This window comes from Suncus etruscus, chromosome X, assembly GCF_024139225.1.
Source record: "Suncus etruscus isolate mSunEtr1 chromosome X, mSunEtr1.pri.cur, whole genome shotgun sequence".
Classification (NCBI taxonomy): Eukaryota; Metazoa; Chordata; class Mammalia; order Eulipotyphla; family Soricidae; genus Suncus; species Suncus etruscus.
In genome coordinates this window covers 4,641,557-4,657,150 of record NC_064868.1, presented here as the reverse complement: position 1 = coordinate 4,657,150, position 15,594 = coordinate 4,641,557, and the positions used below count along the sequence as shown (strand labels likewise).

General features: G+C 33.2%; 1 protein-coding gene across 2 annotated transcripts in view; it reads left to right on the top strand.

Annotated features, from left to right (window-relative positions):
- Window positions 1–15,594, top strand: part of CNKSR2 (connector enhancer of kinase suppressor of Ras 2) — a 298,808-nt gene that overhangs the window by 99,905 nt on the left and 183,309 nt on the right. For both annotated transcript variants that reach the window (XM_049766782.1, XM_049766781.1), the window contains exon 5: window positions 14,030–14,071. In XM_049766782.1, the coding sequence (XP_049622739.1) occupies window positions 14,030–14,071 (42 nt within the window). The remainder of the gene's footprint in view (window positions 1–14,029; window positions 14,072–15,594) is intronic.

The window sequence follows — 15,594 nt, the reverse complement described above, 5'->3', positions numbered from 1 at the left end:
TTGGTAAAGTATTGATGTTTGGATTCCATTGAAGACCTATTAACTTAGATTCTGCAGCAGGCCTTGGCATCAGAATTTCAGAATGATGCCTGAAGTGATTTAATATGAAACCAAAGCTTATTTAACTTAATGGTTATTGATTATTGGTTTAGTATGAGATGAGAATGAGAAAGAAAATATATATTACAGAAAATATCTTCCATGAAGTATCCCATCATCCATTTATTCACCTGGACAAGTCTTTTTAAAATTTTGGGTTTTTCCAGATTTGATTCACCATAGGCTAAATGATATGAATAGCAGTCAGATTAGGGAGCTTCAATGGTTTACAGGTAAAATCAGCCCAGAACCAAAACATTTATAAGGGAGGTTAGTGAAGTTTTGAACTTTCAGCTAGAGCTATCAATTTTTCATAAACCACCTGTGCTGCAAGTCCACATACCAGAATTTTAGATTTGTTCTTAAAAGTATCAAACATGTCACTAATAAAAAGGACCATATTGCATTCGGAGTAGTAAATGTAGAGCCAATGCCAGAAACCATTCTGGTGTTAAGAGACAGGAAAGGGACCAGAGTTTTAGTAGAACAAAGAGGAATTATAAATTCTTAAAACATTTTTATGAATCATAATCTATCTTATATGAATTGAATCATTACAAGCATTCATGATATTGACTTTAATTCCATATGCTGAGAACACCAAATCAAAGAAATATAAAGCTACTAGTTATAAGCCCTGACCTCCCAAGCATTTTGCCTCCGCTGTAGTCTTCTTGACTTGGGTCAGAACGACCACCAATATCAGATAGGTAATGCAGATTAAATTAGACCCTAGTGTAAGTGAAATAGTGTAGCTGAAATATTAGAGTTATAATTGACTGATAGTTTGAAGAACTGATTAAAGTAATTAGGACAGCTGTGCATTAATCACACTTATAAAACAAGAATAAATCTGAATACTAGATGAGCAACGATTGGATTTAAATGAGGGTAGCAAAAACAAAGGTAGCGGAATGTAATCTGAAGTTGACTAGATTGCAATATGTGAAAATGACATAGCAACTCTTAAAAATAGCCCTCGTTTTCTGAAATGAAGTAATGTACTATGTAAAATCTGATGCAATATTTGTCATTACATTCTGCATTCATTAGGTCTTTATTTGCATGTGTGTTCTATTTTTACCTTTGTATTTGCTAGAGAATCATTTCAATCAAGGTAAATTGGACTCTGCAAATCATACCATGAAAATTAAGGTAGCTTTTATAACATTACAATGAAAACTCATGTTCCAGTACCATCTCTGCTCCATGTCCTCTTCACTTCAATCCCAAAATAACCTCTTTTCAACCATTGCTAGATGTCAGGAATAGAGAAGAGTGACATAAACTGTTCTTAAAGTTTCTGTGTAGATAAGGCATGGATGGGGCCAAACAGTTACTACAGTGGGTAGCATGCTTGCTTTGCACACAAGAGACCTACCTGGCTTTGATCCAGTGTACCATATAAAGGCCCCACTCACTGTTATGAGTGATCTCTGAGAAGAGAGCCAGGAGTAAACCCTGAGCACCACTGGGTATGGCCCAAATATAAAAATAAGAGACTACCAGTAAACGGCATTTTATTTATACTGTCCAATAAAATTTGAACAGATTTGCATTGAAGGATATGGCACCCAAAACAAAAACAATAACAAATTTTGCATATTACTTCTGTTCAAATTTCATCAGGCATAAAAAGTCATATGTTTTTTGTTGTCCTCGGTGTTTCAAGGAAGCTTTTCTATATTATTTTTTCTTCCATTTTCAATTATTTTCAATTATTTATTTCTTTTTGGTTTGGGGCCACAATCAGTGGTGCTCAGTAACTAATTCCCAGTGGTGATAAATGGTTCTTCCAGCAGTGTTTACAGAATTACTAGGCGCCAGAGCTTCATCCTGGCCCTTTGATATGTAATACATTCATTGTAGGACTTTAAACTATCTTCCCAGCCCAAGAAGTTTACTTTTTCACAAATTAGAAATACTCGAGTATCATAATGCAGTCCACCCAGCAATAAATTATAAATAATTCAAGATTAGTATTACATATGTATAACAATAATATTTAAATATAAGGGAAAAGACAGTAAAATTAAATTTTGTGCAAATGTTAAAAAATAGCTTGACATTAATAAATTCTCGCTTTTATCTAAATTCTATATGTATCTGATTTTTTTTTTTTTGGTGTTTGGACCATACACAGTGATGTTCAGGAGTTACTCCTGGCTATGTGCTCAGAAATAAATCCCTGGCTTGGGGACCATATGGGACACTAGGAAATCGAACCGCAGTCCATCCTAGGTTAGCGTGTACAAGGCAAATGTCCCACCACCTGCGCAACCACTCTGGCTCCTATATGTGTGTTTTTGTAGTTCGTAATTACTAAATTACTTATGTAATTTGCTTGAATATGGGTAGTATATTTGGAAGGAAGAAGGAACAATAAAGCTTGAATTGGTTTCAACATAAAATTCTGCTTTGTAATCACCCACTTAAATTACTATTAAAACAAGTCCTAAATGGAAATTAAACACAGTGTAATTGTTTTGTGAAGAGAAACTAAAGAAAATATATATTTAAGCATATATAATCTCATTTTCTGCTCATTTTTTCTTCTTTTTCCCCCTTTTTCCTAAATTTTCTATTTGTTGTTCTTTTTTTCCAGTGCAACATACACACCACCAATGGCCCACATTTCCCTCCTCACACACCCCCTGCCTGTATTTGAAACAAGCATTCTACTTCTTTCATTCATTAACATTGTCATGGTAGTTATTAGTGTATTATTTCTATAACTACACTCACCCTTCTTTAAGGTGAGTTTCATATCATGAACCAGTCTTTCCAGCCCTCATCTCTGGGCATTATCACAAAGAAAACTTTTTAAGTTTTCTTAAAAACCATAGATAAGCAAAACTATTTTGTGTCTCTCCCTTGGGCTTATTTCACTCAGCATAATAGTTTTCAAATCCATTCATGTATAGGGAAATTTAATTACTTCATCTCTCCTGACAGCTGCATAATATTCCACTGTGTATATGTACCACTTTCTTTAGCCATTCATCTGTTGAGGCGTATCTTGGTTGTTTCCAGAATCTGGCTATTGTAAACAGTGCTGAAATGAATATAAGTAGGAGGAAGGAATTTTTGTACTGTATTTTTGTGCTCCAAGGGTATATCCCTAGGAGTGGTATAGCTGTATCATATGGGAGCTCAATTTCCAGTTTTTTGAGGAATCTCTATATTATTTTCCATCACAGCTGTACTGGATGGCATTCCCATCAGCAGTGAATGAGAGTTCCTTTCTCCCCACATCCCGCCTGATGATTGTTCTTGTTTATATGATGTGTTCCAGTCTCTGTGGTGTGAGATGGTGCCTCACTGTTGTTTTGATTTGCATCTCCCTGATAATTAGTGATGTGGAAATTTTTTTCATGTACCTTTTGGCCATTTGTATTTCTTCTTTGAGAAATTATTCATTTCTTCTCCCCATTTTTGATGGGGTTATATATTTTTTCTTGTTAAGTTCTTTCAGTAACTTGTATATCTTAGATATTAACCCCTGTCTGACGGGTAATTGGATGAATAGTTTCTCACATTCTGTGGGTGGCTTTTGTATCCTAGACACAATTTCCTTTGAGGTGCAGAAGCTTCTTAGCTTAATATAGTCCCATCTGTTTATCTCTGTTTACACTTGTATGGAAAGTGCTGTTTCCACCTTGAAGATGCCTTTAGTCTCAATGTCATGGAGTATTTTACCTACGTGTTGTTTGGTATACCTTATGGTTTCAGGTCTGATATTTAGACCCTTAACCCATTTTGATTTGACCTTTTTGCATGGTGATAGATGGAGGTCAGAGTTTGATTTTTTTGCAAGTGGCTGAACAGTTGCCCCATCACTACTTGGTAAAGAGGCTTTCCTTGCTCTAGTTTGCATTTCTTGACCCTTTATTAAAGATTAATTGATTGTATGTCTGGGAAACTTTTTCTGAATACTCAAGTCTATTCCACCTATTTGGATGGGTTTTTTGTTTCTGTTGAACTTGTCAACGATTTCTATTTTCATTTGTTCACATTCTTTGAGCATTTTTCCATTATTTGATCATTTGCTTTAAAGTTCTTTTCCATTCTTTTCTGCTGTATGGAGTTGCTCTGCATCTCATCTTCCAGCTCGCTGATTCTGTCCTTAGCTGCTGTTACTCTGTTGGAGAGGCTATCCATTTCATTTCCATTTCATCTACTGAGTTTTTCAGTCCTGTTATTTCAGGTTGGAACCTTCTGATTTCTATCTTTGTGTTCTGTTCAATTTGATCTTTTCTTTCTTTGAGTTCTATGAGCATCCTCCATATTACTACTCTAAACTCCTTGTCTTAGAGTTTAACTATGTTGTTGGTAGGTCAACAGAGCTGCCATCTTCATTCTGTATGTATGTTGTTGTCCTGCATTATTTCCCATTGATGCCCTTGTAGCTTGGCTTTTTCTGCATGTCATGGTGGGGTTCATGGGCTCGGAGATGTGTGCAGCGCATAGCAAAGGACAGAGCCCTTATACCATTTCTTGAGTTTTAGAATTTTAAGCATTTAAATATCTTTTTTAGTGATCTTACAGCTATCAAGTACCTAAATACAAATGGTAATTTTTTCAGGTGTTAATCAGTTAGTAAAAAGAATGATATTTATCTAATAAAAGACTATGTATATAGATAAAAGGGAAAATGGCCTAACAAATATTCAGAGCTACTACTTGAAATTTGTTTTGGACATATTGTCATCTCCATTTATTTTCTGACAAGTAGATGGTCATGAAGTGGAGAATTAATGTTTATTATTATTTACAGTGGGCATGGTATTTACATTTGCTTAAATTCTTCAGTTGAATTTTTCCCAAGGTAAAAACTATCTCCCATCACTTCAATCCCATTTTCTTTCCCTTGTGTTATATAAACCTGGTTATTGTTATAAGTAATTTGAACATCTGGAACCAGAGAGGACTTTTACAGCAAAGATATGTTAGTTTTCATTCTAGGAAAATAAAATTCTTCATATACTTCTCATAATACACATCTGCTTGTAGAGGAAGATCCTATTACTTTTCAAAGTATCTACTGAGTTCAGGCAGATTGAATTTTAAAACAAAATACAATATTTTAAATTATTTTAAAACTGCAAAACCTTTTTTTTGCACAAAATAGGAATGTGAGGAAACTAAATATGCTGTACTAGATTTTTGGCAATTATAAATATTGTTTTAAAATTACTTCAAATGTTTAATATTTATACATAATCTATAATGTCAAATGCAGGTCTTTTCTAGGGATGTTAAAATAATCAGTTAATCAAAATAATTTCAATTAATAAATTATTACTTTGTCCAGTATCAGCTTGTAAAACTAGTGTAGTTGAATATAGTGTTTCTTTAAAAATATTGAAAATCTGGGTATGGAACCATACCATAGTGGGTATGTCATTTGCCTTGCATGCGGCTGACCTGGGTTTGATCCCCAGCATCCATATGGTCCCCTAAGCCTGCCAAGAATTAATTTCTGAGCACAAAACTAGGATTAATCCGAGTGCCTCTAGGTGTGACCCAAAAACAAAAAAATATATAGGAGAAAGGGAGGGAGAAGGGAAGGAAGGAAAGGAGTAGGAAAGAAAGGAGGAAGTAGGGAGAGAAAGAAAGGAAGGAAGGACGGAGGGAGGGAGGAAATCTCCAAAAGGAAATGATGGACTTGGAACTCTTCCCAGGAAGTCTTTAAGGGTTGAAATTTCAGGCCTTCTCAAAATGGGTAAAGACATTTTTCCCATTTATGTCTGAAGCCACAGCCACACCCATCTAGCCTCCAACAGAAAGTTGTAGAGCCCATATTATCAGAATGGGGGTGCTGAATTCCCACAAACAATACCATTCCAACCCCTTTCAGTCTCCACCTACAACTAATATCTTCCCTGCAGAAAAACGACCCAACTCCTTTACCAAGTCCCAAAAGAAATTGGCCACCCACTCTTCCCAGCTAACCTGATCAAAGTTAAGGGATTCTATAATTTGGTTAATATATTATTACAGACTGATAAATAAATAGGTATTATTATTTCATAAATAAACATTTTTTCATATCTTCCATAGCCTTTACAAACCTGAGAACATTTCACTTGTATGTACATTTTATTTTTTGTATCCTACATATTTTTCCATATACTTAAGTATACTTTTTATTACAATATGTTTTTTACAATATTTTACAATATTTACATAATTACTCTTCTAGATTTGCATAGTGAGATATAAAATACTAAATACAAAATCTGAGACTTGGGCCCGGAGAGATAGCACAGTGGCATTTGCCTTGCAAGCAGCCGATCCAGGATCAAAGGTGGTTGGTTCGAATCCCGGTGTCCCATGTGGTCCTCTTTGCCTGCCAAGAGCTATTTCTAAGCAGACAGCCAGGAGTAACCCCTGAGCACCGCCAGTTGTGGCCAAAAAAAAAAAAAAAAAAAACCACCCCGAGACTCAGAATAAACAATTTTTTTGGTTAGTTTTTGTTTTTGTTTGTTTTTTTTGGGGGGGGGTTGCACCACACCCGGTGATTCTCAGGGGTTACTCCTGGCTATGCACTCAGAAATCGCTCCTGGCTTGGGGGACCATATGGGACTCTGGGATCGAACCCAGGTCTGTCCAGATTCAGCCACATGCAAGGCAAATGTCCTGCTGCTGTGTTATCACTCTGGCCCCCCAAACATTTTTAATGTCAATACGAATTCTACTATTGCTTTCATTTGCTATTCAAAACTTCCACTATCTCCTTACAGATTTTGCAAATAGAAATGTTAATTTATTTTTATATGTTTTTCATTCAATATACTGGAAAAGCATATTTATATCCTTAGCAACTTTGTGCTGAAAATTATCTTATATAATAGATTTAATGAAAACAAGACAAAAATAAATCTGTAGAAAACCACAGTCAGAATTTTCTCTGATTCTTCATACTCCCTTAAATATATATTACTGGGTCCGGAGAGATAGCACAGCGGCATTTGCCTTGCAAGCAGCCGATCCAGGACCAAAGGTGGTTGGTTCGAATCCCGGTGTCCCATATGGTCCCCCGTGCCTGCAGGAGCTATTTCTGAGCAGACAGCCAGGAGTAATCCCTGAGCAACGCCGGGTGTGGCCCCAAAACCAATATATATATAACCACAAGGAGAACTGTTATCAGAAGGCACCTTTGATCATTATACTTCTCTGCTGTTGTTATTCCTTCGTGGATCCTCCTATCTTGTACAAGATGAATTATAAACTCTTTAAGATGGTTGAGTGCCAGCTTATCTCATCAGTTTCACATTTTTACATTTTTAGCTTCACAGTTAATATTCTAGTGATGTGAAATTATGCTTAGTTCTCTGCATATATCTTGTTCTCGTCCCTGTGCCTTGTAACTATGCTGTCCTTCTGCCTCAACTGTTCCTCATCAGTTGTCTAATGCCTGTTATGTTCTTTAAGACTGCTTAAGCTTTACTTTAACTAAAATGTCTGTCTTATTCATTGTTTATGTGGGTTGTGCTTTTCTTTGCTTAACACTTTTTGCTACCAGTGTATATTCTATGCATGTTTACCTGGCTTTTCTTTTCTGATAGATCTTGTGCCCCTATGTCATCACACTTTTGGAGTTTTATTTGGTAGTTTAACCACTTTTGTCTTCTGGGTTGTATGGACATACTTATCTCTACACTACCAAGTAGCAGCACATAACTTAGTTTAATGCTTTGGTAAGAAGTCAGTAATGAATAATTGTATACTATGAATATAGCATCTAACTACAATGTTGTATTTAGGTAAGGGGCATTAACATTATGTCTATTATATATGTTGATATATATGTTATATAATATTCACTATTCCATAAGCTATAACATTCAATATTCCACCCTTGGACATGTGGAAATAACTCAAGTAGGGAATTGTGTGATTAGAGTTTTTTGTGTTAGAAAGGACTGAGATTAGTTAATTCCATCAGTTTCTCATCCAGTCTGTGGATTCAGCAGCCAATATTTATATGTCTTGTAATTTATATAACTCTTTTGCGTTTATGTTCACTTAATGTCATTTGATGTTCATAAATAGGAAGCAGAATACTTATTGTCATATTGCTCCTGACAATTCTGAAGTAGGTATATGCTTAATTATTTTTTATCTAGAAATTACCTGTTGTCAAAGTATGGAGCATCAATGGTAACAAAATAAAAGATTTTCTGTATATTACTCAGTATAGCTTTTGCATCATTTTTCAGAATGATAATTGATTGTGGGAGGGACAGAAAGATAGTATAGAGAATAAAACATTTGCTATGCAAATACCTGGCTTATCCAGGAATGATGCTTGGCAGCCCATATGGTCCCCTGTGCCTGCCAGGAGTAATACTTGAGTGACACCAGGTATGACCACAAAGACATTTAAAAAATTAAAGAATAATTGAAATAACTACACTTACAACTATCATGGCAATGGTAGTGAGTAAGAGAAGTAGAATGCCTGTCTTGAATACAGGCAGGTAGTGGGGGAAGAGGGAGATGGAGGCATTGGTGGTGGGAAGGTTGCACTGGTATTTTTTTATAACTTATTTTTATAACTGAAACTCAACTACAAAAATGTTTGTAATTATGGTGTCTAAATAAATATATTGTTTTTCAAAAAGAATAATTGAATGTGATTTGTATTTTGGAGTGTTTCTTATTTGTGGACCATGTCTGTAAGTATTCTTGGGTTACTTTTGGTTGTACTTACACCAACCAGATAGGTATTGTTCCTGGGCCTCTTTCATGTCCAGCATGTATTCAGCCATTTGAAACCTCTACATTAATAATTAATATAATTAATTATGATCCTCATGTCTCATTAGGAATTTAGTTCACTGAAATGTTTGTTATGTGGTTTATTTGAAGCTTTGTATGAAAAAATGATAAAGAAGAAATGCAAAGCTTTTGGCATGTACAGTAAAAGACAGCATGATCTGCTGAAGAGAATTCCCAGGAGTATACATTGGCATAGCTCTAAATCCAATTTTAAAAACCTAAATTTAATCCTTACCTAAAAATAACTGCAGTGTCTGAGGTGTTCATTTCCTGGATGAATAGATTCATAAAATGTAGATTTCTCCATATCCAGTGCATTTTCTTTTTAAAGCTTGGGGTAAGGTCTTTTGGGAAAAGATTTATCCGTAACTGTTAATAAAGCCCACACTTAGGAAGCAAATATTTTTAGATTATATTTTGATAGAAATAAAATAACTTACTAAGAAGATGAATTCCCCAAAGCACCCAGAGCTGTTTAAATATTTAGCATGATAAAATGAGAAACATGAAATTATACCTGATCTCAATAAAACACAGTCCTCTACTATATGTGTTTTCTCCCAAATAAAAACTCATAGGTTAATATGCATGTTTTGTTATCCTGTTTTGTTGTCTTGCATCTGTTATGCTCTCTCATCCTTTGTGCAACCCTTTGGCTTTCAATAACTAACAGACTGATATGACTAATGTAAAGTAAAAAACTAAACAAGAATATGTAATTATTATAGGTCAGGCATGTGGCTTAGTAGTGGAACTGATGGCCTTGCATATGGAGACCCTGGGTTCAAGATCCTGGGCTCAGTTCCCAGCACTGCAAAAAAGAAAAATAATAAACAACTTTTTGTAAATAGCAACTTTTTATTGCATTTTTTGATTGTTTGCAGACCACATTCACCTATGCTCAGGGCTTGTTCTTGGTTATGCACTCAGATTACTCTAGGGACTCTATAGGATGCCTGGGATAGAAAACAACAGGTGGACTCTATGTACATCATACACCTTATTTGCTGTACTATTTTTCCAGCATTTTAATGAATTTTTTCCAAGAAGAAACTATACTAAATAACTTGGTAGAGTATGAAATTTAAATACATATATCTGAAGATGAGTTAAAGTGTGAGTCGGCAGGTTAGTATTTTTTAATTGGGTTACTGATTTTTAAAAAATTCTATGTATTTTATCATTTTTGTTTTATTTGGCATTCATCTGTCACATCATAGCAGATAAACATTTCCCAGTGTACTATTTTTATCAGACTTTGGGGAGCCTCCACTCTGAATCCACTAAATATATACTTCTTAGAATTAACCTGGGAATCTGCATTTTGTCCCATACCGAAGAAATTCTTTGATGTATATATAGAAAAAAAATCAGAAAGTTACTTCATTAGATTGAGTATAGTTACTTTGCTTCTTCAGCAGTGCTTTGTTTTCTATGTTTTAATACCTGTTTTCCAAGACCTTATAAAGTTGCTTTTCCTGCTATAAACATAAATTATTGAAGTAAAATCAGTTTTGGTATTTTCTATGGTTTAGTACAATTTCTATAGATGTTTCTATGCTAGAGTTTGTTCACTATCAAAGTCTAGTTTTTATCCTGCAACATACACACCCAGTATTTACTACCCCATTATGTTTGGCAATTACCATTTTCTTCTTAAGTAAAATGTTTAATATGTTTTATTTTTCTTGTTCATTAGTTTGTTTCCTTATCTTCCTCATAAGTAAAATCATATGGGGCCCCGAGAGATAGTAAAACCAACCTGGGTTTGAGCCCCAACACCATATATATATTTTGCCCCCAAACCCTGCCAAGGATGATCCCTGAGCACCGTGCAAAGAGTAAGCCTTAAGCACATCTATGTGTAGCCCAAAAAGGAAAAATTTGAGTAACAATGGTACATATATTGAGTGCCTTAATCAGATTTAAACTTTAATGACATTGCATATGTATTATGCTACAGAATAATGTTACTATTATTTAAAGTGTTAACATATTTATGTTTCTTTTTCAATTAACTCTATTTCATATAAATATAGTAATTTGGGGGGGGATGAACTATACTTTGCAGCACTGAGGACTTACTCCTGGCTTTGAACTCAGGAATCACTCGTGGTTGTGCATGGAATCCTGGGGGTTGAACCTAGGTCAGCCATATGTGAGAGAAATGTCTTACCCACTGTACTAAATCTCTGGGCTCTCATATAAGTTAACTATTTCATTTGTACATCACAATATTTTAGACTAGTAGAAATATATTTCATACCCTTATTCAACTGATGTATCATCCTTAGATTTATCTGGTGGGTCATGTCAAAATTGTCAAGTATAAATGTTACTTCATTCTTTGAATAATCTTATTTAGCTGCAGTCTTGCAAGGTGAAAATTTTAAGAGTGATGTAGTGCAACACAGTGTTATTTTGACCTTTAACATAACATTGATATTTTAATAATTGGCCTCCACTTGTTGATTTGTGTCATTTTGTGACATTTATATCGCTAAGGATTTTGAAAGTAAAACTTCATAAAGACTACTTCTTTGTATTTGATATTTTAACTTGTATCATCTTAAGCAGAACTTTGCTGTTTCAGATGACATATTTTATCTACATCATATGTTAATATTTTCTGAACGAATTCAAAGAATAAAGCTATTTTACATATTTGGAATATTTAAAGTTAAGGAGAAATATATTAATATATTTAAATTGAATTTATTGTATCCATCCATAACATTTTTATCCTTTTAGATAATAAAAATTCTCCATTGTAGGTCAGTGGGATTCATTTTGCCTCTTTGGGCCACCAGAACAACTTGTGTCAATTGAAGCTCATTTTCTCCATTTCTTATCACAGATCTAAAACTTACCACTAATCAAAATGACCTGTGCAATGGTATTTGACAACTATAAACTGTGGCAATTTTATTTATTACGGAGGTTGGTCATTTTTTTCTGTGCCTTTTCTGTGGGCAGAGCTCAGAAATAGTTCATAATTATAGACCTACTGCACCAAATGACTCCAAAGTTTTGACTTCCTAAATATGTCCCTTTCTCCAATGCTAAATTATTTCCAAGATATTTCAAGAATTAGACTGATAGTAATCATTGTGCCATCCTTTAGCACCTGTCCTGCAAACTGTTTATATATCATAAGTTAGTACCAAGAGAATACACTAGTAGTTTTCAGCCTTTCTCTGCCTCTAGACCAGCAGTCTGTGGGCCATAAATTGAAGCATCCTCTTTTAAAGGACATAATCAGAAGAATTTAAACAGAAGAATCAAAGAATAACAACAATAAACTAACAATAACTAACAATAAACAATGTGATACCTGAAAATATTGTAATGTTTTAGGAATCCTTTTTCTTAGATCACACTGGGAATATGTAACTAAGGTATTATATTTTAAAGATAAATGAAATAATACCATTTCTGAGTGATTATTATATCACTAACAAGCTATATATTTAAATATTTCCCTTGAATAAATCTCTTCAGAAGTTTGAACATTTAATTATATCTTTTGATTCTGAGAACCTTAGTAAATAATGAAACTTATATCTATACAACAGAAACTACTTGTAGAAGCAGTTTTTAGAACTGGGCAGTTTCCCAACTTTTGAGTATAATTGTGTTTGAAGTCAATTTTATAAAATTGAGCTCTCCCAAATTCAGACTGCACTAACAATGTGATTTCTATATATAAATGTTTTATGTCTATCTTGCCTTCTCTGTGTACATAATTTATACTTAATTATTAAATTCAACTTTGTGTAAGTATATAGGTAGACTTATAATTATATTTCTAACAAACTTCTATGGCATAGAATCCTTTCAGAGTCCGTCAGAAAGTCAAGACCCAGCCTTGATAGATTTATTGCTTTCAGAAATACATGTACTTCTCTAAAACAGCAAATTCAACAAATGGCATTACCAAAAACAATGTTCACAAAATCCTTTTTTGTTAAAATTAAACTTCTAAGCAAAGATGAAAGAGACTAAGAGACTCTTAATTCTTGATTTACACAGTACTGTAGAATATGGATATTTTTCTAAATGTAATTGCCAAATAATAATTGATTTTACACTTTGATAAAAAGACAGATACAATTTTATTAAATAAATTATGCTAAACAATAATGCTTAAAATTATTTAATAGTATACCTAGGTAGTATGCTGAGGGATTTAATTAATTTTCTCATTTAATTCTCACAACATCTTTTGTGGTATTATGCTACTAATATTGTGCTTGCTCTATTTATTACTTAAAGAAACTGAGTCATAAGAACATGAAGTTTCTAGGCATATCTTTCTACTATGTTACTATTTAATATTAGGTCCAGAAGCTTAGATAGTATGATTTTTGTAAATGTTATCATCTAGGAACTCAATTGTGAAATTCATATTTACTTATTAGTAAAACAAAAGTAGAATCCATAATACAAAGTATATTTTGTAGCTTTCAATAGTTGAAGTATAAAGGTAGGAGATATTATAGGAAGGTTAATAAATGAATTCCCCTGATTTTATGTTAATATGTACCTAAAATATTATTGTCAATGATATGTAAGCCATTATGATTAAAATAAAAATTATATTAAAAATATTAGTGTTTTTAATTATCCAATATGTAATAAATCAATACTTGAATTATTCTAATTAATACAACAAAATGCATTGTTGACTGCAAAATTATCAATAGAAAATAATTACAATGATTTTCTGATGCTTTTTAATAATATGCTTATCTATTATATATTATCAAAAGTTTTATTATAATTTAGTATAATTTATATACAAATTTATGAAAATTAAGAATAATATAACCATTAGAGCTAATCACTATGAATATACTTTTGTTTTTGGGGGGCCACACCCAGTGACGCTCAGGGGTTACTCCTGGCTATGCACTCAGAAATCGCTCCTGGCTTGGGGGACCATATGGGATGCTGGGGGATCGAACTGTGGTCCATCCGAGGTTAGCACGTGCAAGGCAGACACCCTACCACTTGCACCACCACTGCAGCCCCTATTTTTATATGAGTTATAAAACATTCAAACTGTAGTACAATTTCTAAAAAATATTTTAAAGGTGATGCTTGATTTTTTAAAATTAATGCTTATGTTTCTTTTTACCAGGATTGTACTGTGTATGAAACAGAGAATAAAATTCTTCATGTGGTAAGTATTTACTTTAATCTTATGCAATAATATTTCTTGTTTAATTAATTTCTTGTTAATTCAATAATATTTATTGTTTAGTAAATAAAGACTGCAATTTGTCAAAAATGTAAACACTGTATGTCACAGGAAGAATTCAAAGGGAATTAATAATTAGATAATTAATTACAATATTCTATTTTTCTTTGCATTTACTGACAGGCAGTTGTTATTTGAGGTCAGTGTTTGTTACATACTCCTCCTTATTGATAATTATGTAATATATTGAGATTAAAATGGGTAGCAGATTTGGAATACACTAATAAAAAGTCTAGAAAAAGAAACTTTCTAGTTAGAAATTTTTCCTGTTATAAAGTGTTCAATTCACTAATGGGTAATTCATCACTGTTTCATTTTGACAAAATAATTCAAAACATAATCAAACTACCTATAGTCCAATTTTATATTCATCTAACTACTGCCCAGATTTTACCTTGGCAAAATATGGACATTGCATCTATTTTGTTCCTTATGAATGAAATATTAGTTTATTTGCTTTTAAAAGGACATCACCTTGACTATTAATGACCAGTTCTACACTGTAAATTTCTTTTTTGATTAGTATTTATCTGCCCTCGTACCTTCTTCATCTTTGCTCTGAAATCATGACATTTAAACATTTTGAGGTTCTAATTGATTAAGATCAATATTCCTTTCAAAGCACATTTTCCTGTTTTATTCCTAATTTTATATTTCTAAAATGCTTCAGAAATTTAAAAACAAATGTATTATTTAATATTTATAAAGGGAAATACTATAAATATCTTACTTGCATATTTGGTGAAAATATTCAGAATTGATGTTCCATTTTTATGTAATATATAAGTGACACTGAAAACTTTCCTTCTAATCATCTTCCCATTATGCAGCAAGATGATCATGGTTAGTTATAAGTATGATCTGGGAATTAAGAATTAATACATATTTTTTCCTTTCATCCAAGAGTGAAAATGTACACCAGGTTTTCTTTTGATCAATGATTGGGGTCTTAAGGATAGAAAGAAACATTTTAGAGCCTGTATTTTAAGAACTAATAGGTCCTGTAAGTGCATTTACTTAGTCCCTTAGTTTACAGATGGAAGAACTAAGGATAATAATGCCTGGTAAGTTGTTCAAGTTTTGAGTTTGAACACAAACCTGATGTTAAAGGCTATTCTTTCTAGACCTGAAATATTCTATTTTTTAGTTTTTAAATAAATTCCTTAATTGAATCACCCTGAGATACACAATTTAAAGTTGTTCATGATTGAGTTTCACAAATGTCTGGGTGCACATTTCCCACCACGTGTATCCCCAGTTTCTCTCCCACGCTCACATTTTCATGCATTTTGTAGCTCCCCTGCATTTTCTGCCAACTCTAGTTCTGAGACTTTAAGCATTGTACATTCTTGTTTTCCATGAAGTTCAACAGAACAAGCACTTCCTTATAACTACCTGCACTGACATTAGCTAAAGAATATGAAGAAACCCTTTCTTTCTGACAT